Source organism: Pteronotus mesoamericanus, unplaced genomic scaffold, assembly GCF_021234165.1.
Source record: "Pteronotus mesoamericanus isolate MK-2021 breed Mesoamerican mustached bat unplaced genomic scaffold, CSHL_Meso_final contig_25, whole genome shotgun sequence".
Lineage (NCBI taxonomy): Eukaryota > Metazoa > Chordata > Mammalia > Chiroptera > Mormoopidae > Pteronotus > Pteronotus mesoamericanus.
Genome location: NW_026555105.1, coordinates 11,127,510 through 11,151,373, shown reverse-complemented (window position 1 = coordinate 11,151,373; position 23,864 = coordinate 11,127,510). Strand labels below are relative to the sequence as shown.

Genomic DNA, 23,864 nt, shown 5'->3' with positions numbered 1-23,864 from the left:
GAGGGGAAGAGCAGGGGAAGGGGTGGGGAGACACTTTGATTTATAAAATACTCCCCTATCAAGGTAGGAAATAGAAAAGAGAGAAAACACCAAGTTGGCAAGGATGTGGAGGAACCGGGGCCCTCGTACAGTGCCGTGTAAATCGGTACGACCGCTTTGGAAAACCGTGTCGCAGTGTCTAAAGCTCTGTGACCCAGTAGTTGAGCTCCCAGGCATTCACTCAACAGAAGTGTGGTTGTCTGTTCCCTGAAAGACACACATAATGTTCATAGCAGCACTTTTCATAAAAGCACAAAACTAAAAATAATCCAAGTGTCCATCAACAGTACACTAGATCAATGATCGCCAAATATTGTAACACAGTGGAATACTATGCAGCAGTGAGGATGAATGAATTATGACCACATAGAATAATACGGATGAATCTCACAAACACCAGGTTGAATGGAAGGAGCCAGGGCCCAACACGGGACATTCTGTATGGTTCTATTTACATAAAGCACAGGAAGAGGCAAACCTGATCTGTTGTGAGAGAAATCTGAACTGTGGTTCTCCTGGTGGGGCTGGGGAGTGAGGGGCCTTCAGGGGCCTCGGGGGCGCTGGTAAGGTTTTCTCTCTTCGTTTGGGTGCTGTTTACACAAGTTTGTTTGCTTGGGGAAGAGTCACCATTGAGCTGTACATGTATGACTTGTGCACTTGCTGTTGGCACCCTGTACTTCAATAAAGAGTAAAAAACGTCATCAAGGTATTTGTACAAACGTCTCTATTTTCAGAGATGTGGCAGCGTGGGAAAGGGAACCTTGCCAGATTCGGACATTCGTATATTGTGTCAATGAGCTTACAAGGGTAGCGCGTTCCCACTCGGGAACAGCCTGAGCAATTTATTTGACTCCCTGGAGGGGAAGAATTATTGCAGCCTCACATGCGATGAAGAAGAGCTGTGGAATGGCCCCAGCCGGGGCTTGCCCCAGGGAAGCAGGACTCCCATTTCTCTGTGGACAGGGTTTTGGGGAACCAAGAACCTCTAAAATAAAGAAGTGTGTATGTATGCGTGTGTTGGTGATACAGTGTTGTGGCGCCAGAATATCTCGGTTATGGAATGGTTGGAGATGTCTGTGCAAAAGTGCCCCCCAGGCACACACACACACACGCATGCTTGTACAAAGGCACGTTCATGCACAAGTATGAGCACACGCGCATGTCATGCTCACGCAGGCATGTGCGCTGATGTTCATCTTTTCACACGTTGAGCATCGCTCTGTGACTCTGAGTGAGTTACCTCTGTTTCCTCAGGGAAAGGGAGATAATGGTAGCACATGGGTGTTGGGGTTGTTGTGAGCAATACGCACACACAGAGATGAGATTTTTGTGTTTATGTTTTTAAAAGCCGTCTCCCTCCTCGACTGTTGGTTTCGCGGGAGCAGGGTCCTGGCACATAGTAGGAGCTGAGTTAATACCTGGCGAGGGAGGGAGGGAGGGAGTGAATGAGTGAATGGGCGGCGCTCACAAATCCACGGGCACACGTGCTGACAGTTACACGCGTTCGCATCCACATTTGTACAGGCAAGTCTATACTGTCTGCAGACACGTCCATTCATGGGTATAGACACATTCGGGGACATACGCATTCACACACCCAAACAGGCCTGTCCCAGCCCAGAACGCAGGAGGGTGGATTCAGCTGCAGTTTCAGGGCCCTGGGCTGGAAGTCTGAATGTAGGGCTCTGCTTGTGGCTGCAGGTAACTCATTTATTATGTGACTTGGGGTAAGGCTTTCCACCTCTCAGAGGCCAAGGATTCCTAGGTGGGAGGTGACAGAACTGGAATCTGAACCCTGGTCTGTCTGGGTCAAAGTCTACGCTTTTAAGGCCAGAGGACTTGCTGTCCACAGTGTGATCCATGGACCAGCAGCATCGCCTGGAGCTTGCTGGAAACGCAGCGTCTCAGGCCCTAACTGGACCTCCTACACCAGAACCTGCAATTTCACAGGGACCCCAAGTGGTTTGTGTGCTCGTTGCAGACTGAGCAGTGCGGTCCAAGGGATACGGCCTCCCCTAAGCATTTAGAGGAACCAGACTCCATGCTCAAGGGGTTCAGAAGCTAGGTGGGGCGCAGGCAGAGGCCCACCCTGAGGACCCCAGAGGAGCAATCAGAGAACAGGAGAGGTGGCGGCCAGGCACTGCCTGTGAGGGAAGACAGAATCAATGCAGAAGCTCAGCGTGGTATCCAGGAAGCCCCGCCCCTCCGGGTCCTAAAGAGGCAGAGTCACGGGGTCATTAGGAGTGCCAACTGATGAGTAGACTTTTAAATTTAAAAACTGCATGTGTTAATTATCCCGTAGTGCCTGTGGGTCCAAAATCCAGGAGTGGCTTAGCTGGGATCCAGGAGTTGCGAAGCTACGGTCAGTGTGTAGATCAGGGTGGTGGTCTTATCTGCAGCTTGACTGAAGGAGGATTTGCTTCCCAGCTCACGCGGGGGCTGTTGGCAGGACTCACATCCCCTGAGCTAGACTTTGAGTGGGAATTCTGGCTCTTTTCCCTTCCTAGCTGTGCGACTTCCTAGCTATGGATATAATAGTAGTCCCTGCCTCGTGGAGTTGTGAATATGAATAAATTCATGTTGAAAAGTACATAAAGCGAGGGTGTACCTAGCACATGATAAGTGCTATATAAATTCTCGATGTTATTATCATTGTTTGAACAAAGCTGCACAGAAGCAGGGATAGCACAAGCCTGACTCATTGAGGGAGCTCAGTAAACCTTAGGGAGTGGATGGCATCTGGGTGGCAGTCTCTTGGTGGAACTTCCAGGGGCATGTGGGTAGGCTCATGGGAGCCAGTAAGAGGAGGCCTTGCTCCGTTCTGCTCAGAGCAGGCGTAGAGTCCTGGCCCAGTCTTTGGTGCTGCCAGCTGGGAAGGCGGAGGGTGTGGTGGCAGTCCTGAGGATGAGTGGGTGTCCCCTGGGGGTTCAGCATGCCCAGGGGCATGGCGACACCAGAGCAGGCAGTGTCTGGGGGCTGCAGTGGGCTCACTGTGCCTGGCGTCAGGAGATGTTGCTAGGCCCTGGTCCAGCAGGCCCCGGCTGCCAGACAGACGCTGGAGCCCTGCTCTGAAGGCAGCGGGCCTTGGAAGGGCCTGGGCCGGGCAGCGAGCCTGGCTTCCCCGCCCAGCCCAGGAGCGCCGGCCCTCTGTGCCCTCACAAAGGCCAGGCTCCGAGAGCTCCGGCGCCTTCGTCCCTGGGCAGCTGGCTTGGCATGTTTTTAGGCAATGCTACTATCGTTTTCAAAAGGTGGAAATGCAAAAGAAAAAAAAAGCAGCAAATAGGCATAATTTTTTTTCCAGAAGCTATTTTAACACGGAAACAACTGAAGAGCCTACTCATCATTTTAAAATGCTTTTAAAATCAGCGCTGCCTCGGGTCTGGCCATTTACCTGAAAACCAGCAGCAGAGGCATGAATCCAAAACCCCTTGATCCAACTCCCTCTCCCAACTCCCACGGCCACATGGCCTGTCCCGGGTGTAGCTGCGATGCCAACCTTCATGGGGAGATGGTTTCCATGAGGAGGACAGGGAACTGCGAGACCCTCAGGGTCAAGTTAGAATTTGTTCATGCCAAGCAGCATCTCTGAGGGGAAGCCCACTTCAGACCTTCACTGACTTCTCAAAGCTTCCAGGGAAGGTGGCACAAAGCCCACCTGGCCCTGTGCCACAGTAGCTGTCAATAAAGCCACCTGTGCATTCATCCACTCAGAAATATTTACTGAGTATCCACTGTGTGCTGGGCAGTGCTCTAAGTGCTGGGGACAAAAGCTGTATCCTTATTCATTTGTGTATTATTTCATTTAGCAAATGTATATTGAGGCCCATTATGTGCAAGGCACTGACTTTGGCCCTTGGGACATTCAGTGACCAAACACTGAATTTATATTCTGGTGAAGGGAACAGGCAATAAGTATATTTTTAAAATCAAAGATATTGCCTGTTAGCTGGTAAAAGCTCTATGGGGAAGAAAAACCACCCCGAGGACAGGGATCAGCAAACTATGGCCCAGAGGCCAAATCTGGCTCTCTACTTGTTGTTTATAAATAAAGCTTTATTGGAACACAGCAACACTTGCTAGTTTGAATATCATCTATGGCTATGTTCATGCTACAAGGAAAGGTTCAATAGTTGTGACAGAGGCTGTATGGCCCACAAAGCCAAAAAGATTTATTATTTGGCCTCTGCAGAAAAAGTTTACTGAGCTCTCCTCTAGGACATCTAAGGGAAAGTGTCGAAGAGGCAGTTGTTAAAGTGAGCTTCATTGTATAAAATGGGGTACTGCCCGGTGCTCAGGCCGCCCCTCCCACTTGAATGCTGTGGCCCCAACTTACCCCAGCTTTGTTCTGTCAGTTCTGCTGGGATTGCTTCCTCCTGAAGAAGGAAAACTGCCACTGATCACTCATTTTTCTAGACCTCCCCACCCCACGTTGTATCAGTCCAGAAAGCTGCCTAAACCTTAAAGTGTCTCTGATTATTTTCTGAGCAAGAACACACGGGGATTATCATATTTGTTCCAGATACAGTTTTAGTGAACAAAACTTGTGTCTAATGGGACTGTCTGGTGTCGTCCCATTAGGGTGCCTCTGTCTGCTCTGACCCATGCGTGTCAGGGTCCTCGCCCGCCGGGAGGGCGTTACACGCCCTCCACCCCTCTTCCCAGGGCTGGGGCGTTCTGCCCATAAATAAATAAAAGCTTCAAAAGGTATTACATTCCCCACCCCCACCTCCTCCAGCATCCATGTGTAATTTTTAACAGTATGGCTTTTTCACTCCTGTTTCATTTATGTATGTATGGACTTTATTTATTATCTTTTTTGTAAAGAAGCATTTTTAGTCCAGGAAAATGATAGCTTGTTGGGCTATTCTTGTTAGAAGGCATAATTGTACTGATTTTCAGAGTGCGGCAAGACTCCAGATCTGATGCACGGTGAGACGTGAATCAGAAAGATTCTATTAAACATCTCTGGGACAGGTGACACAGGGGTATTATCCAAGATGATTAATTTGACTTGGTCATTATGGATACAGACAAACCCAGCAAAATTACATTTCATTCCCTACTGAATTCGTAACATCACTGTACACATAGTAAGGTCACAACACTGGGTGCCCTGCTCCAGTGGACGGGGTTTCAGGTTTGGAGAAGGTACCATTTTCCTTGTTTTGAAACAGAGTCAGGAAACACTGAATTGAAGGACGGTTCTTTAGCTGAGATGTTCTCATAGGGCATGGATTTTACATGTTCAAATGATAGGATGGTAGGGGGCCCTTAGCACTTATTGTCCAAACCAGCATGATTTTGGAGCACTATTAAAAATTGCAGCAGGGGAAAACTGGGACAACTGAAGTAGAACCACAATTAAAAAAAAAAAAAAAATCAAGCCTGGCTGGTGTGGGTCAGTGGATTGAGCATCAGCCTGCAAACCGAAAGGTCACTGGTTCAATTCCCAGTCAGGGTACATGCCTGAGTTTTGGGCCAGACCCCCAGCTGAGGGCGACCGGTTGATGTTTCTCTCGGACATCAATGTTTCTCTCCCTCTCTTTCTCTCTCCCTCCCCTCTCTCTAAAAAATAAATAAATAAAATCTAAAAAAAATCAATAAAAACACATCCTTGGGTGAGAATTTAAAAAAAGAGAGAGAGGTAATAAAAAAGAACAAAGTACCTATGTTCTAGGGCAGGCCATAAAAAACTCCCTCAAAACAAATGCTTTCACAAATTAATAGTAAAGAGACTCAAGACTGAGATAATCTAATCGTTTAAAATAAAGAACTGTAAAATAATTACTATATTTTCTAAGGTACCCCCCAATGTGAGTGCATTTAAATATTTTTTGTAAAAAAAATATTCCAAATATTTTAAAATTAATATTATCTTTTTTCACCTAGTCTAGAACTAGAAGAAAATGTTAATTAAATGCACTCTATTCATTGTTTGTAAAAAAAAAAAAAAAATTGTCCAGGGACAAGAGCCCAAAAACCAAGACTGTTCTGAGCTGATGAGGGTCGATGGGTATGAACAGCGGTAGAGCTCTCATTGGGTTCAGATAGTCAGGGCTTCTCGTCCTTGTTTGCAAACCTCTTACTGCTGAGGTCCTGCTACCCCACCAGGCTACTGTCTTGGGTGGGGCCCTGTAGGTGCCTTCAGCTGACCGCCTTCCGCTGGGCTGCCTGCCTTCCTTGTGCTTGTCCCCCAGCCACTCACACATCCTTGCTCGACAGTCCCTGCACGTGCAGGTTGCTCTCTCTCTCTTGTTCTCTCAATCTCTTCATTCCAAGCAGCTCCAGTTATCCTCCCACCTTCCAAAATCTTCCAGTGACAGTGTCCTCCTCAACCTCTAAACTCTGGGGACACAGGTTGGCTTCTCCTGAGAGCTTTGTCACCAGGCTTTGCCAGGGAGTGAGGTGCCGCTTCCCTTTTTGCGCTGTGCTCAGAGTCCCAACAAGCTGGGCACCTGGGGCCTTCTCACTTGGCTTGAAGGTGGGCGGCCAGGGTGGGAGAAAAGTCTAATCACCCGCCTCTGGTTCCCTCTCAGTGAATCTTCTGCCTTTCTCCTCATAAAGCGTTGGGGTGGGAGAGGGAAATGGATAGTCCAGGTGTCTGCCAGAGAACCTTGTAGCAACCGTTAATTAACTGGGATAAAGTAGGAAAACATCAGCTCAGGAAAGGTACACTTCCCCAAGAAGATATAATAATCATTAATTTGTAAATACTTGACAACACAGCTCTGAAATATTGTGTCTGAAGAAAAAAAAAGACAGAAATACAAGAAATTGATAAATCCACAGCCATGGAGGAAATTTTTAACACACCTCTCTCAGGAACCAATGGATCAAGCAGAAAAAGAAAAGCAAGTCATTTAGAAGATTTAAACAACAGAATTAAGCTGGAAATAATAAACATGTATGCAAACTAGCCTTATATAAAGAAATTGTCAATGGCTTTCAAAGAATCAATATTTTTCATTCCTTTTAGGTATCTACATTTTCTTTTCTTATTAGTGATTTACTATTTTGTTAGACTTTTCAAAAAAAATCCAGCTCTTCCTTATATTGTCTAAAATTTGTTTTCTGTTTTCTCTTTCTTCTACTGATTTTTGGTTTATTTGGTTATTCTATTTCTAGCTTCTTGAGTTGAGTGCTGAGCTCATTTATTTTGTATTTCTTGTCTTCTAATAAACGTGTTTAGGTAAAAAGTTATACATTTTCCATTGTCCATCTCTCGCAGGTTCTGCTGGGCCTTGTTTCCATTGTATGTAATTTCAGTTGTGATTTCTTCTTTAACCCAAAAGTTACTTAGCAGATTGCTCTCAGAGCTCCTAAGTACTTAGGAATGCCTGCTTCCATTTTTCTTCTGTTTCCTCCATTCTCTGCTATCTTTGTTTTTTGTTAAAAACTAGGCCAGTACATTTAGATCCTAGAATGTGGTCTACATCATTTCAACTTTTTGAAAACTTTGAGATGATCTGGGTATCTAGTTCATACTCATGTGTTTTAAGTGTTCCATGCATGTTTGAAAATAATGTGTATTCTTTAAATATTGGGACAAATCAAGAAATTATGTTATTCGACTCGTCTATCCTTACTCACTTTTACCTCATCAATTTGTCCATTTTTGCAGAGATATGTTAGTGTCTTGTATTTATGGTTTGGTTAAATTCTCTTTGTACTTCTAATATTTTTTTACATTTTATATTTCTGTGGTTTATCAGTCTACATAAAAATTATGTCTGTCAGTTCTTCATAATGAATTGTATCATTTATCAAAATAAGTATTCCTCTTGGTCTCTTTAATGCTTTCATGCCCTGAATTGGACTTAATTTGTTATTAAATTTTCCACTTCTGCTTTTTATTTGCCTGATATATTTACTAATTTTTAACATTTTGTGTCATTTTATTTTAGGCATGGCTATTATAAATGTCATATGCTATATTCATTTATTTTAATAAAAATATTAATTTTTATCTTGTAACAAGAGAAATAAAATTATTAATGTTTTTGTGATCACTAGTATTTAGTATTAGTACTGTCATTTTATGAAGTTTCCTTATTATCATGTTTCATAGTTCATTCCTATTTTTTTTTCTTCTCATGTTTTTGTTAGATTGATTAGATTCTATTTCTTCCCCGTTTTTCTTTGTTCCTCCAATGGTTCCTCCAATGGTGGAATTTCTGCTTTTCCTTAAAATTTTAATAACTAGCTAATAAACAAATTCAACAAAGTTTCAGGGTATAAGATCAATCCACAAAAATCATCTGTGTTTCTATACACCAGTAAGGAATAATCCCAAAAGGAAACTAAGAAAACAATTCCACGTATATAATAGCATCCAAAAGGATAAAATATGTCAGAATAAATTTGACCAACAAGGTGAAAGACTTGAACACTGAAAACCACAAAACATTGCTGAAATAAATTAAAGAAGACCTAAATAAATGGAAAGACATCCCATTTTAATAGTTGGATTGAAAGACCTACTATTGGTAAGATGGTAATATTACTCAGGTGATCCTCAGATTCAATGCAATTCCTATCAAATTCCCGCCAGCCTTTGGGCGCAGAAATGGAATAGCTGATGCTCAAATTCACATGAAATTGTAAAGGACCCTGAATAGCCACAACACTCTTAAAAAAGAAAGGCAAAGTTGGATGGCTCACACTTCAGAATTTCTGCAGAGCTACAGTAGTCCAAACAGTGTGGCATGGGCGCAAGGACAGGCATACAGAGCAATGCAACAGCAGTAAGAGTCCAGACATAAATCCCTCCATCTATGGCCAATTGATTTTCAGCTAGGGTGCCAAGACCGTCGAATAGGAAGAGGACAGTCTCTTTATCACACACGCAGTGCTGGGACAACTGGATGGCCACAGGCGATATAATGAAGTTGGACTCTACCTCATGCCGTAGTCAAAAGTTAATTCAAAATGGGTCCATAACCTAAGCCTCAGGGCTAAAATCATAAAATTCTCAAAAGAAAACATAGGAGTAATTCCTCATGACCTTGGATTTGGTTATGGATCTTAGATATGGCATCAAAACCATGAACAATGAAAGAAAAAAATGCTTAAAAGGACATTATCAAGAAAGGAAAAGGCAACGTACAGAATGAGAGAAACATACTTGCAAATTCTGTATCTTATAAGGGTCTAGTATGTCTAATATATAAATAGCTCTTATAGTACAACAACAAATAGATAATCAACCCAATTTAAAAACAGACAAAAGTCTTGAATATATATTTCTCCAAAGAAGGTATGCACATGGCCAAGGCACACAGGAAAAGATACTCAGCATTATTAACAATTAGGGAAATACAGGTCAAAGCTACAATAAGCTACCACCTCACACCCACTAGGAAGGCCAAAAGGAAAACAGTGGAACCTAAGTGTTGGCTGTGAGGATGTGGAGGAATTGGAACTCTCACGCATTGCTGGGGAGAATGTATGAAGTTAGGTGGTTCCTCAAAAAGTTAAGCATAAAATTGCCATATGACCCAGCAATTCTACTCCTAGTTATATACCCAAAAGAACTGAAAACAGGGACTCAAACTAATATATGTATATACTTGTTCAAAGCAGCACTATTCACAATAGCCGAGAGATGGAAACATCTCAGATGTCCATAAGTGGATGAATAGATAAACAAAATGTAGTATATACGTACAATGGAATATTATATCGCCATAAAAAGTAATGAAGTACTGATGCATGCTACACTCTGGATGAACCTTCAAAACATTATGCTCAGTGAAAGAAGCCACATGCAAAAGGTCACGTGTTGTATAGTTCCATTTAGATCCAGAATAGGTCAATTATCCAGAATAGGTGAATTTACAGAGACAAAATACAGGTTGGTGGCATTGGGGCAGCCAAGGGAATAGGGAAAAATTGCTAATGGGCGTGGGGCTTCTTTTGGGAAAAGGAAATGTTTTGGAGTTAGATAGAGGTAATGACTGTAAAACATTATGACTGCATTAAATGCCACTGAAGTGACCATTTAAAAATGGTAAGTTTTATTTTATGTAAATGTTACCTTAATAAATTTTAAGAAATTATAACAAATGTATTTAAACTTATATTTTCCTTGCAACATAAATAACTGATCAGTATCTATAATTTCCTCCTTTCAGAAAGGCACAGCTTCTAGCTGAAATCCTCTAGATTTTTAGTTTGTGATCATTATTAAATTTATAATCCTATACCTCTTCTATTTTAGGAATCCTTATAAAATTGTCACATTAAATCCTGCATTCACCTTCTGACAGCTTTTTTGAATTAATATAAATTGTAGTGGTTTTTCAGCTCACCACTTCTAGAAATCTCTTGGGTTTACTTTTTATTCTTGAGGTTTAAGCTTTGTGTACTTGTTTCAGAAAGGATTATTTAAAAGAATTTATCTATTTTTTTACTGCCTATCGTTGACTTTTCGACTCCTTTGTCATTTTATTTTATTGTGGTAAACATACGAATTTATTCAGATGATCCCGTAGAACATAAGCTTATCTCTGCAACAGGCTTCTGCTCCATTGGATGTTCTTAGAGTTCTTCCCATCTGCCACCTCCTCAAGGAACGGAGAGGGCTCCCCTTTGCCCATTAACTCCCCTGACTGGAGAAGTCATTGCCTTCAGTGTCCCACTAACACCCTTCCTTATAGGAATTCCAGGAGATGGCATACCCATCTCTGACCCGAGGGGAAAACCCCAGAGGCCATTTGAATCAGTCTGGCGTCCTTCCCTTCCTGGTTTGGTGCAGGAAAAGCATGACATCCTCCTTCTGGATTTGCCTTCTATCCCAGTCACGATGCTTTGCTCTGAATCCCCATCCCTCAGTTGATTTGGAAAGAGAAGCACCAGTGGAAGAATTGAGGAACAAGGTGATTCTAGCAGCCTCACAGCCCACGTCTGGTATGGACCTCTACCTCCCTGTGTGTTGGTAACCCCCCACCTCTTGGCTCTGCTATTTGCCTCCGTGCCTCCTCCCCCCAACTCACTCCCCACAAAGGACACGGTTTTTCATGCCCCAGTTCCATCAAGGGAGGAAGGCTGGACGGAGTCAATCTGTGTCTTACCCTTGGGTCAAAGTCAAAGGTAAGCCTAGAAATGGGGATCTTCACAGGCTGCCAGTCCTTTCATTTGCTTACCACTATTTCTTCTGGTATTTGGTAAATAGATCATTTGTTTTTTCATTCATTCATTCATTCATTCATTCATTCAACAAATACTATTCGAGCTCTTGTTACATGTCAGGAAGAAACTGGAGATATATAGCCCTGGCTGGTGTGGCTCAGTGCATTGAGTGTCAGCATGTGAACTGAAAGGTTGCCAGTTGATTCCCAGTCAGGGCACATGCCTGGGTTGTGGGCCAGGTCCCCAGTTAGGGAAGTGCAAGAGGCAACTGATGAATGTACCTCTCGCACCTCGATGTTTCTCTCCCTCTTTCTCCCTCTCTTCCCATCTCTCTAAAGAGAAATAAAATCTTTAAAAAAGAAAAAGAAACTGGAGATACAGCAGTGAACAAGCCATATGGAAACCTCCTCCTTTATGGAGCAGATGCTCTAGTGGGGTGAGAAGGGTAATAATCAATAAACACAATAAATTGACAATATATTGGACGTTAGAAGATGACAATTGATTAAAAGAAAACAATAGAGCGTGGCTGATGGCTTGCAATTTTAAATGAAGCACTGGGCGTAGACATCACTGAGAAGGAGATGTTTGAGTTAAGACCTGAGGGGGCAAAGGAATGAGCTGTGTAGATGTTTGAGAGAAGCACATTCTAGAGAGAGGGAACAGCCAGTGCAAAGGCTGTGAGGCAGAGCATGCCTAGTTTGCCAGAGTGATGCGAACAAGAACAGTAGGAAGTGATGGGAAGGAAGTGAAAGGCACGGAGGTGGAATGGAGGGAGTAGCCCATAGAGCCGTTCTAAAGACCCTGTTCTTAGTCTGAGTGAGAAGGGGACCACTGGAGGGTGGCGAGCAGAGGAGCAACATGATCTTACATTTTAACAGGATTCGCTCTGGCCCCAGAGTGAGATAGACCTTAGCAAGGGTCAGGCAGGGGAGCCAGCCAGGAGACCACTGCAGTCGACCAGGGTAAAGAAGATGATGGCTTGGACCAGAGTGGACACATCTTGTATTTTTTCTGACGATGGAGCCAATAGGATTTCCTGACAGAATCGGTGGAGGATGTGAGAGGAAGAGAGGAGTCCAGGATAGCTGCAAGGAGTTTGGCCTGAGCGACCAGAAGGCTGGGCTTGCCATTAGTTGAGGAAGCGAAGACCATGGGTGGACGAGTTCCCTTTCAGACACGTTAAGCTTGAGATGTCCGTTAGAATCTGAGCAGAGGTGTCAGGTAGCCGTGGGCTCAGGCTGGAGATAGTGGTCTGGGCAGTCAGCAGCACAGAGGTGGGACTTAAAGCCCCGAGATCGCAAAGGAGAGAGTGCGTTTAGGGGAGAAGTTTGGAACCTGAGCTCTGTGACACATCCTCATTCATACGTGGCGGGGGGAGAATGGGAACCCACAAAGGACATACAGGGGAAATGGCCTGCGATTTAGGAGGACCAGCAAGTGTGGTATCCCAGAAACCAGGGGAGAAGTTTGTTCCCAGGAGGAAGGGGGTGGCCAACTCCGTCACATGTCGCTGAGAAGGTCAAAGTGGTCAGGTGAGGACGGAGGTCTGACCGTTGGATTTAATAACACAGACGTGATTGGTGAAGCAGTTTTGGTGGATGAGGGGATGAAAATATGATTGGAATGGGTTTATGAGAAAATGGTGCAAAGGAAGAGACAACTCTTCCAGAAGTTTCCCTGTAAAGTTTTGCTACTAATTTTAGCTTCTGAAACTCTTATAATGTGACATCTCTTTCTATATTCTCATGAGGACACTGGTGCCAGAGAGCAAGTTAGGTACCACTGAGCGCCCCGTCTCTTACTCAGGGGAAGTGAGAAATTAGAATCTTGAAAAGGCCTCTGACCTAGTGTGGGAAAAGCCTGGATTCAGAGTCATGAGACCTAGGTTTGAATCCCACCCAAGACTTACTAGCTATGTGATACCTTCACTCTCTAAGCTTAGTCTTCTTTGTCTGAAAAATGGAGAGAAAACGGAGCTTGCAGAACTCATCAGATTAAATGGACAATGTATGTAGGAAAACCTGGTATAGTGCCTGGCACACAGTAGGTGCTTAGTATGAGTCAGAGACAGGACAGGTTGATATTCAGGTGTCATGCATTTAGGATTTGATTGCATTCAAAGGAGGCATGTACATGTTTGCAAGCTTAGTTATTTTTAAGTATGCTAATTGCCTCTTTAAATGAATTGTCATAACTGTGTTATTCTAATATTTTGATATACCATATGCTTCTATTTGTGAAAGGCTTCTGGTTGATTGGGCCAGTTCCAACGTGTTGAGGTTTTGGTTTTTTAGTGAAAGGAATGGACTTGTGCCATCATTTAGTGTTCCCTGGACATGCGCCATGTGCCAGCACCTGTCCTGGGTGCCGGTGGGCAGCGAGGAAGGTGGCAGTTGACAGACATGAACAATGGGTCACTTAGAGACATCTGGTCTGTCAGGAGGGATAGAGGCGGAAACACCTGGGTGAGGTCTAACCCTAAAGCCCGTGCACTCCCCCATTTCATGTGCTCATCCAGTGCCGCCAACCATGTGCCAGGCACTGGTGACAAGACAGCCTGAATCCCTGCCCCCATGGAGCTTGGGGTCTGGGGGAAGGGACACAGCAGAAGGTAAGTAAAGAATCAGAATCATTTCAGGAGGTAATGATACTATGGGAAGCACGTACAAGGGGCCGCGGAGGGGGAATGAGAGAAGTCCCGTTGCAGGATGGGCAGGGGGCCGGGAGAGGCTTCCTGGAACTCTGCTTTCCGAGTTATATGATGCCGGTGGCTGAGTCCCATCTAAAGAAAGTCAGCCCCAGCCCACCTCAGTGGTCAGGCCAAAGACACACACCCCCTCCATGGCGCACAAACCTGTGTTGTGAGGAGTTAGGAACATTCGCAGAGGGGAAGACAAGCGCACACACGGAGTGCATAAGCTGCTGCTCACTTGCTCTGTGTCCTTGGAGAAGTTCCTTAACATCTCTGAAACTCCAGGCAGGGAGATCAACAACAGCAATAACAACCAACCCTGAGGGTGCTGCCTGTGTTCTAGTGTCCTGAGCAATTTGCACGTATTGACTCATTTGTTCTTTATAGCAACTCTGTCCTATGTACTGTTATTACCCTCTTTTCCCATATGAAGAAACAGGCACAGAGAAGTTAAGTGACATGCCCAAAGTCACACAGCTAGTATGCAGAAGAGCCAGAATTCAAACCCAGGCACTCTGGTTCTCAACCTTCGGCAGCCCACTGCCTCCTGAACAATAGGGACGGCACCGCCTACCGCCAGGGCAGTCACAGAGGCTGAGTGAGATGCCAAGATGAGCTCATGGCATCTGTGTTAGGACCTGGCTCATCCATCCAGTCGGCCAATTAGTTTTGAGCTCTTACTTTGTGCCAGGTTCTGGAAAACAGGGCATACAAGGGCTGTCCTGGCAGAACTCACATTAAAGCATTAAATAATTATGCAAGAAGTTAGTTACAAGGTCGAGGAGTACTTTTCAGGAGAAATGCAGGACAACCTGGGAGGGTATAGTGGGATGTGACCTGCTCTAGAGAGTATCAGGGAAGACATTTAAACCAAACCTACTGCTGAGAGGAGAGTAAGGATGAGAGCGTTGGGGGGCAGGGGAGAGGGGCAGAGGATTCCAGTAGAGGGAATGTTTATCATTTCTATTCAACATTGTATTGGAGCATCCTGGTCAGAGCAGCGAGGTGGGAAAAATGGACAAATCAGGATCGGAAGGGAAGGTTTCTAGTACAGCTCCTAGCTTGTGCTCCCGGAGGGATGTTTGTACATTTACCAAGATGAGAAAGACCAGGAGAGGAGCTGGTGGGCCGCTGTTGGGAGCACATAAGAGAAAGTTGTCCAGCTGCCCTGGAAAACTACCAGACAGGGAGTCAGGATGCTTTAGCTCTGTTCCCAGCTCTTCTACCAACCTTGGATGAGCCACTTTCCTCTTGGATCTGAGTAGTTCTCCCATCTGTAAGGTGGGTGGATGTGGAACCATGGAATCACGGTGGGCTTAGTGGCCAGACCTGGTGGGAGGACAGAGAACAGGTAAACAGGAGCTGGCCCCACTCTCCAGGGGGCCAAGTGTTTGTATGCAGACCCTCTGGTAGGAGGAAGCACCCACTGGTGGTTGGGACAGGAGTCTGACCAGGTCATGAGGCCATCTTCACCGTCTGCCTTGCAGGGGGATAGTCCCTTCTCTCCTTTGCCAAGAATTAGTTATCACTATTGTTGTTGCTGTTGTAGGTGCTGTCGGTGGAGCATGTTCTGCATTTGTAAGACACTGCCCCTGACAACATGCGCTTTTGATGTTTTAGACCTACAACAGCCAGAACGAGAGCAACGAAGACTATGAGATCCCCCCGATAACACCCCCCAACCTCCCAGAACCATCCCTCCTGCACCTGGGGGACCACGAAGCCAGCTACCACTCGCTGTGCCACAGCCTCGCGCCCAACGGACTGCTCCCTGCCTACTCCTACCAGGCCATGGACCTCCCAGCCATCATGGTGTCCAACATGCTGGCCCAGGACAGCCACCTGCTATCGGGCCAGCTGCCCACGGTGAGTTCCGGTCACCCGCCGTGGTTCCTGCCAGTTACAGCAGGGGTGGGGGTTGGAAGGGAAGCAGAATGTTGGTGCCTTGATAAGGACCCTCCTGTGGACTGCAGGGTCTGGGCTTGGTTGGCTCCATGCACGGGGGTCTGAGGAACGGGGCTGGGCGTGGAGGGAAATTTGCACCATTGTACTGCCTGCTTTGGGCACTCTATTTATAATAGCTCGGTATTATTTGTTTTCGTATTATTTTTAATAGTATAATCTCATCTGAGTTTTTACTTTTAACAGCTTTGTTGAGATCTAATTCACACGCCATACAATTCACCCATTTAAAGTGTACAATTCAGTAGCTTTTCGTGTATTCCCAGAGTTGTGTGACCAGCAGCGCAATCCATTTTAGAACCTTTTGTCACCCTCAGAAAGGAAATCTGTGCCCAGCCCTCCCACAACCCCTAGCCTTGGGTAACCACTTTTCTACTTTCTGTCTCCATATCTTGGCCTATTCTGGACATTTCATATAAACAGAACCAGATAATTTAAAAAATCTTGTCTCTTGTTCCAGCTGCCAGGGGAGAGGGTGACCCCTGGGTTAAAGTCTGCAGGCTCGGGAGAAATTCGGCAGAGCAGGAAAGGACCTTCTGGGCTGGGGAGCAGCAGGTGCAAAAGCAGGAGGCTGGAGGCTCCTGTCACACTTGGGAAGTCCTGTCGTTTATTTGTTTGCATTGGGCTGGAGGGAAGGGCCCTGGGGCCAAGGAAGGAGAGAGGATGTGAAACCGTTCCCAGAGCCTGGGTCTCAAGGGTCCTGAATCCCATGCCAAAAAGATGTTTGTTTGTTTGGGGTTTTTTTAGCCTAATGGCTGATTTGAACAATCAAGACCCACAGAAAACCAGTAGAGCAATTTTTGTATTATAGAAAAATCTCCTATAGGGATTTCTAGTAATTCTCCTGAATAACTATGATTCCGTGATTTATTTTTGCTGTTTTTCTTCACAGTTAATATTATATACGAGTCACAACTCTGGAGTTCATCCCTGAATGACGGGAGCCAAACTCAAACTAGATTAAGCAAAAAAAGACAGAAATGTCCGGGGTGGACGAAGGGTGCCAGGCCGGGCTGGACCCAGGGAGCCCAGTGGTGTCATTAGGGCCCTGTCCCACCCGCCTCTCCACGCAGCAGGTGTGGTGGCTGCTGGCAGCCAGTGTCTTCCACGACACCTCTGGCGGGCAGCAGCCTGGACTTCCCAGGAACGACCATGATGACGCGTGGCTGGATCAGTCACTGTGTCCAGGAGGACTCAGTCCTCAGTTTTGTCGGCTTGGGTCACCAGCACACCTCTGACAGGGAAGGAGGTGCTGCTGAGGTGATTTCCTGTGAGAATCACGTGGCGTTGAGTGGGGGCGTCTACCTCTGCAGGCGCTGCTCAGAGCCCACGGCCAGATTTGTGGTCCAGTTCTAGCAGGTTCCTGGGACCTTCAGACGTACAGTTAATATTCTAACAATGTGGATTGCATTTCATTTATTTATTGTGGACTCTCATCGCTACCAAATTTCCTTGCTTAAAAAAGAAACCGGTATACTCAATGTATTTTTTGTAAGATATGTTGTTTTTTTTTTTAATCTTGGTGAGAAATAAAAGGAGAGAAGGGAAGAGGGAGGGAGGAAGCCCACTCAAGATCCACACTGTGTAATGTTCAGGGTCTGGCCAAAGAGCTCTGTGGGAATGGATGCTCCACTCCTTGAGGAGCAGTTTTCTTTGGGCCCATCAATAATGCAGGGCCCGAGCTTCCTCGTCTCTCTCTAGGAGGACTAAAGATAGCACGGCCATATGGTTTCCATTCCACTTGGTCAGAATGCTTGTACCTTAGCTGCTTGCCAGCCAATTCCCTAACAAAAGCCTCCTCACGCCAGACTGTCCCAGTTCAGAATTTATGCTAGCACGAGCCAGGGCAGGGCTGTGAATCAGGGCTGAGCGTGGCCGTGGTTCTGGGCTGCAGTGTCACAGGCCTCGGGTGCTGGGGCTCCGTGGCGGCCACGTGGAGCAGCGGTGAGTGTATGGGCTGTGGCATCCCACAGACCTGCGTTAGATCTTGGCTATACTCTCGAACTTTGGTCCCCATTTCTTGGAAACGTCGCAGTACCCTCCTCCAGTTTGCTGTGAAATGCATCTGAGATAATGTATGTAAAGTCTTTGCAAATGTCTGGCACTGAGTAAACAATTCTTATTAGCAGTAATAAAACGAATTCCCACTGTAACCAAATGGCCCTGTTTTCCCGTCAGTCTCATTTAGCAGAAGGGACAGGCAGCAGAGGCTCTCAGGTACTTCTGTAGGGCCACCTGGTTATAATAGCTCTGATAATTACAAAAGATGCTATCTGTTTATCACGGATGACCCCTGGATTTCTCTGCTTAGGAAATGCTTTTGTTGGGCTCGGTCCAAATAGGCACTTTGCAGTCATTTTCCAGATTTCTTTAAAATGAGCTCATGTTAAAGATGCTTCACAAATTCAGATTGCTTTAATTCTTCCATTAGGCAGAGTTTTCAAGGGTCCATTGAGTTTTATATTCCCTTGTTATGTAATGAAAGATAAGCCACACTACTTTATCCAGGGAAGGGCTGCCGGACCAATTAGGAAACCGTGTAAGAGCATGTCCATCCATGGGGATGGTCTGGCAAAGAGAGACAAGGCACCCATGAAGCCAAATTTTTAACATTCGCCTGAGCTGCAGGGTGCAGGTGCTTGTGGGTAGGGAAGTGCGGACTCTGGGGGTGATGCTGGAATCTGTGTCCTCACCTGTTAGGGATCAAGCCCCGCGCAGAAGGCTGTACAGATGTTTTCTCCCGTAGTCTCACCCAAACCGAGGGAGCAGGTATTCCCGTAATGAGGAAAAGGGGGCTCAGACAGGTAGGGGGCTGTATCAGTTTTCCTGTGACTGCTCTAACAAATTGCCACCAACTTGATGGCTTAAAACAACCAGAAATTGACTTACGGCTCTGGAGGACAGAGGGTGAGATCAGTATCACTGGGCCCAGATCAAAGTGTCAGGCAGGGTGAGCTGCTTTTGGAAGCTCTGGGGTGAGCCTGCCCCTTGCTGCTTTGAGCTTCTAGAAGCTTGTGGCTGCATTATTCTAACCTGTCACCTTCTCTTCTGTCAGTGAAATCCCCTCTTGCCTTTCTCTCTTTTTGTTTTTAATCCTCACCTGAAGATATGTTTTATTGATAGTAGAGAGAGAAGGAGGGAGGGAGAGAGAGAGAAATGTCAGAGTGAAAGAGAAACATCGATTGGTTTCCTTCTGCATACGCCCTGTCTGGGGATAGAACCTGCAGCCTAGTTAAGAGCCCTGATCGGGAATTGAATCCACAACATTTTGGTGTACGAGAGGGCACTCCAATCAACTGAGCCCCCCAACCAGGGCTCCCTCTGCCTTTCTTATAAGGATGCTTGTGATGGCATTAGGAATAATTCAGGATAATCTCCTTATCTCAAGAGCCTTAATTTTGTCACACCCACAAAGACTGCCCCCCCCCCCATACAGTAACATTTACAGTTCCAGGGATTAAGATCTGGTGTCTTTAGGGGGCCATTTTCAACCTACCAGTGATCACCTGTGCAGCAGGCTTTATTGAGCACCTACTAGAGACCACCTGCTATTCTGAGCCATGGATCTATGAGATGCCCTTAAAGAACCCCTCGTGCATGCAGGTGGAGAGACAAGCGAAAACCCCATTTCTGAAAAGGTGGTAAATGATCGGATAAGATCAGTGTATGGAGCTATGTGCACCCAGGAGAGGCACCTTTAGGATATGATGGCCTGACACATAATGATCCTAGAAGTGCTTTATGAATGAACAAATGAATGAATGACTATGACACAGCTAATAAGATTAAAAACAAAAAACAAAAATAAACTTCAAGTCGAGCTCTGTCCCCTACCCTGCCCCTCTCAGTTTTACCAGACGCTTGAGGGCTGCGGGGCCACAGGTGGCACAGAGGACGCCCGATGGCCATGCCGCCACAGGTGCTGTTTGCACAGACTGAGGTGTGTTAAGAATATTGTCCCTGGAGAGGAGAGCGAGGCCAAGGCATTTGACAGCCATCTCATTAGTGCAGTAATGCCAAGCCCCTGCGGCTCTGATCTCAGAGGCCAGTGGTTCCTTCTGGTCCCCTGCCCTGGCCCTCGTGGCCTCCTGACATGCGTGGGAGTCGGCCCTTCTGTTTTAAAGGCATGGCTGCTGGCAGGAGTCCTGTATGGTAGAGGAATCGGGCCCCTTTACAAAATTAAATATGCTTAAGGCTTCTCCCTCGACTTCAGTGTCTTAACTGATTAAACATTCATTTCCAAGACAAAAAGAGTCAATTTAGTATGAAAGATATATTTTGCTGGTTTAATTTAAAGCGCTGCACCTCCATCTGACCCCTATTTTCATAACTCAATAATTTTATCCTGTGTTGATTGTCTCATTTTGAGAGAGATATTGTATGTATAAATCAGCTTCTAAAATACCCAAAGAAACTAGAAGAGTGGAATTTATTAAGCAGCCTCTGGTAAGTCTGAAATAATTTATTTTGGAGCCGTCCTTGGGAAATGTTCGAGCTTATGGTCCTGGTTTACCCAGGAGAGGAATTATCCTGGGAAGGGACAAAGCTTGGTGCTCTCAGACAAGTTCCCTGGGGAACTTACAGGTTCGGCAAGACCAGAGAAGCTCCTGGGAGCACCTCGGGCCGGTGGAGATGAGGCTGATGGGAAATGAATTCTGGCAAAGGTTTCCCTGCCCCAGCCATGGGTTCTGGTGATTCAGGAGGTAAGGATTTCGCGAGGCAGAGCCCCATGGGTCACTGGAGCTGTGTGGTCCCATCTCCGGCCTTCGTTAATACAGGAGTGGCGCACAGCTGCCATGCACACACTCTCCTCCAGCTTCGACTCTTGTGTGCTTTCTCGGGGACCTTAGATCGCTCCTCCCCCAACCTCCGCTTTCCCATCTATGGAATGGGATTCTAACTCTGGCCAACTTACAAATAGGAGAATGGGAACCATGGCTTTGTCAGCTGTGATGTGCTGGACAAGTGTGTGAATGTGAGGTCGAATAACCCCCCCACTATCATCATTGCACATTTAAGCCCCTGGCCTGGGGGCTCAAATCTTACCAGCTTAGATCAAAACCCTGAGTGCTCGATTGGTAGTTTCAGAGCCTTTGAGCTCTGGGCTCCTGTCCAAGGCATCTTGCCAGGACTGGTCCTTCGGAAAGGGCTAGGGGCCATGGCCCAGCGACCCCCAGGCCGTGTGAAGGGCCTTTCCAGGCTGGTACCCTGGTGTAGACTGTGGTGGGGAGGGCTGGGTAGTGCCTTAGCTGCCATTCCGCCCCTTGCCTTAGAGGCGGTTCCCAGGAGAGAGCCTGCAGCCCTGGGCGAGGGCGTGGCACCTGAGGCTGGGGCTCAGGGACACAGTCTGTGCGCGGATTCTGGGAGCTCCTTAATATCCTCCCTAAAACCTCTGCCCTTCTCCTCCTGTCCTCTCTTTGGTGGAGCTGGGTTCCACCTCCATTCTCCCCTCTCTCCTCCTCCCTTCCCCACTTCTTCCTCACCCCTGTTGTCCCCAGGAGACTTGGTCTACCTCTGATTCTCACCATTGAGATGCAAGGGGATCCCCTTTCAAGTCTGAGGAAAAGGGACCACAGACCCCCAACCCTTGGGGGTAATAGTGATCCCCCAGTACAACCTATTCTTTTTATTGCTCTTAATGCATAATTTTTTTGTTTTGTTGCATGATTGTATCAGTTAGTTATTGCCGTGTAATAAACCACCTCAGCACTTCGTGGCTTAAGGCAAACCATGAACTTTGGCTATTTCTTATAATTCTGTGGGTCAGCACGGTAGTTCTTTTGAACTGGGCTGGCTTGGCTGAGTTCTGGAGTCAGCTTACAGCGTGGCCGGGGCTACGTGGTCTAGGCCGACCCTGTTCACACCTGGGCAGTTGACCCAGTGTCAGCTGGGGCCAATGGGGATGACTTGGCCACAGGTCTGTCATCACATGGTGGCCCAGGTTTGTTCATATGGCTGTGTTCCAAGAACATCAAGAAAGTATAGGCCCCAATGTGCAAGCACTTTTCAAACCTCTTCATGCTACTTCCCATTGGCCAAGTCAAATGCTCAAGCCTCGATCCAAGGGGTAGGGCAACAGACCCCCACCTCTTGAAGGGAGATATGGAAGAGTCACACTGTAGAAGGGCATGGCAAGGAAGGCCGGGATTGGTAGCTACTTTTGTCATCTGTTGTGATAATGGTTTTTTTTTTTGTGCGTGTTTTTGTTTTCTTGACATATAGCATCACCTCATAGTTAGGAACATGGGCTCTAGGGTTAGGCTGACCCAAGTTCAAACCCAGTTCCACCATGTGTTACCCTCCACCTTGTGGCTCAAACCAAGGGGTTCATCCCACCTGAGCCTCAGTTTCTTCATCTGTAAAATGGAGGTGATATTGTTACCTCATAGGAACTTACAAAGATTCAGTGATCAGATGTAGGAAAAGTACTCAGCCCAGTGCCTGGCGCACAGTAGACATTCAATAAATGTAAGCTCTATTTGTTAATAGACTCATTTTACTGGCAGGGTTTGGGTGGCTTCAGCCTCATAGTTCCGTTTGTCCAATCTGACCTGCTGGGGTGGGCTTTGCGGGGGCAGTGGTCAGGCCGGCTTACCAATGGGACGCCAGTCCAAGGGGTGGGCGTCAGAGGTGGATTGGGCACCTAGGTGGCTGGGGTTGGGGAAGGGGTGAGGGCATGTTCATTACACCGGGACCTCAGTCAGGGCTCAGAGCTTGAGAGCAACAGCAAAGTGACAGTTCCACTGCCTGCAAAGAGAAGGTCCTGAACCCAACTCTTCGTGGCTGTGTGACCAAAGGGCAGGGTCCATCTGGGTAAAAGCAGGGTGTCCACAGGGTACTTCCAGCCTGAGCTTCTCCCGGGTGCCATGTTTTTTCCCCCTTTCCCTCTGGGATTGAGGCTGGGGGTGCTTGTCTCCCAGCTGGGCCTCCGAGGATCCTAAATGGGGGCAACCAGAGGCCTAGAGGTCTCTTCATATTTAACAGAGTCCAGCGGAAACTCCCTCCCTGCGGCCCATTTTTCGGAGGCCGTAAAGCGAAAGAAATACGTCTTTTTACATTTTATAAAACTCAGAAAAATGGCTTTAAACAGCTTTTGCTCCCCTGCTATAATTATTTATTTTCAAACACTCCTTCAGGGGACTGCTCCGTTTTCTTATCCTACACTCCTCTTTCTCATAAATGAACCATCACTTCAATAAATCATTATGAAAACAGAGACTAACACCGGCTCTGAAAGGTTGAAAGATTTATGTAACACATTTATGTTTCCCATTTTCTCATTCTGGTACTCGGCTGCAAAAGCTAAGCTAATAAAAGCTGCTATTAATATTTCTTGTTGCCTAGCAACCCCAGAGCGGGAGTAATAGCTTCAGCTAGAAAAATAGATGACCGATAAGGAAAAATTCAATTCTTTTATTATCTCAGGGGGAAATGGCCTTTTACTGGAACATTATGATGTACGAGTGCGAAGTTGAACACAAAAGGGTTTTTTTGGTGTGTTTGTTTTTCTATTTTTAATGAACATTATTTTACCTCCACTAACTCTTTTAGGACACTTTTGTTTTCTTTTGCACACCCCCTGTTCCCCCATCCCTCATGCTTAATTTAGCAGCTATAGTAGTTAAGAACCTGTCAGCGTTTTTTAGTTTAAAAATGGTTTTTGCAAAGGTTTAGAACTCGGTCATAAAAATTCACTCCCTGTTAAAACTCAGGCCAGAGATAAGCCAACACGCAGGCTAGTTCTCTGTGAACAGGCTTACGTTTGTTGAGAGATAAGGCTCGTGGTTTTCACTAAGAGAAAGGTCAGAAAAGAACAAAATGTGTCCTTTGGAACTCTGGGATGCTTTCTTTTTTGAGAACTCTTTACTCTTAAGTTTGAAGTGTGTTCAAAGGGGGAAAGGAGGGGGGGTCGTGGATTATTGAGTGCCTGCTGTGTACAGATTCCGTGCCATTGCCTCCTTTCAACCACCCTCAGCAGTAGGTGCTGCTATTATCTCCATTTTTCAGGTGCAGAAACTGAGGTTTAGGCAAGGAATCA

At 46.1% G+C, this 23,864-nt stretch overlaps 1 protein-coding gene across 3 annotated transcripts in view; it reads left to right on the top strand.

Moving 5' to 3' along the window:
• Positions 1-23,864, top strand: part of TOX2 (TOX high mobility group box family member 2) — a 106,827-nt gene that overhangs the window by 57,924 nt on the left and 25,039 nt on the right. For all 3 annotated transcript variants that reach the window (XM_054573401.1, XM_054573400.1, XM_054573402.1), the window contains exon 3: positions 15,485-15,730. In XM_054573401.1, the coding sequence (XP_054429376.1) occupies positions 15,485-15,730 (246 nt within the window). The remainder of the gene's footprint in view (positions 1-15,484; positions 15,731-23,864) is intronic.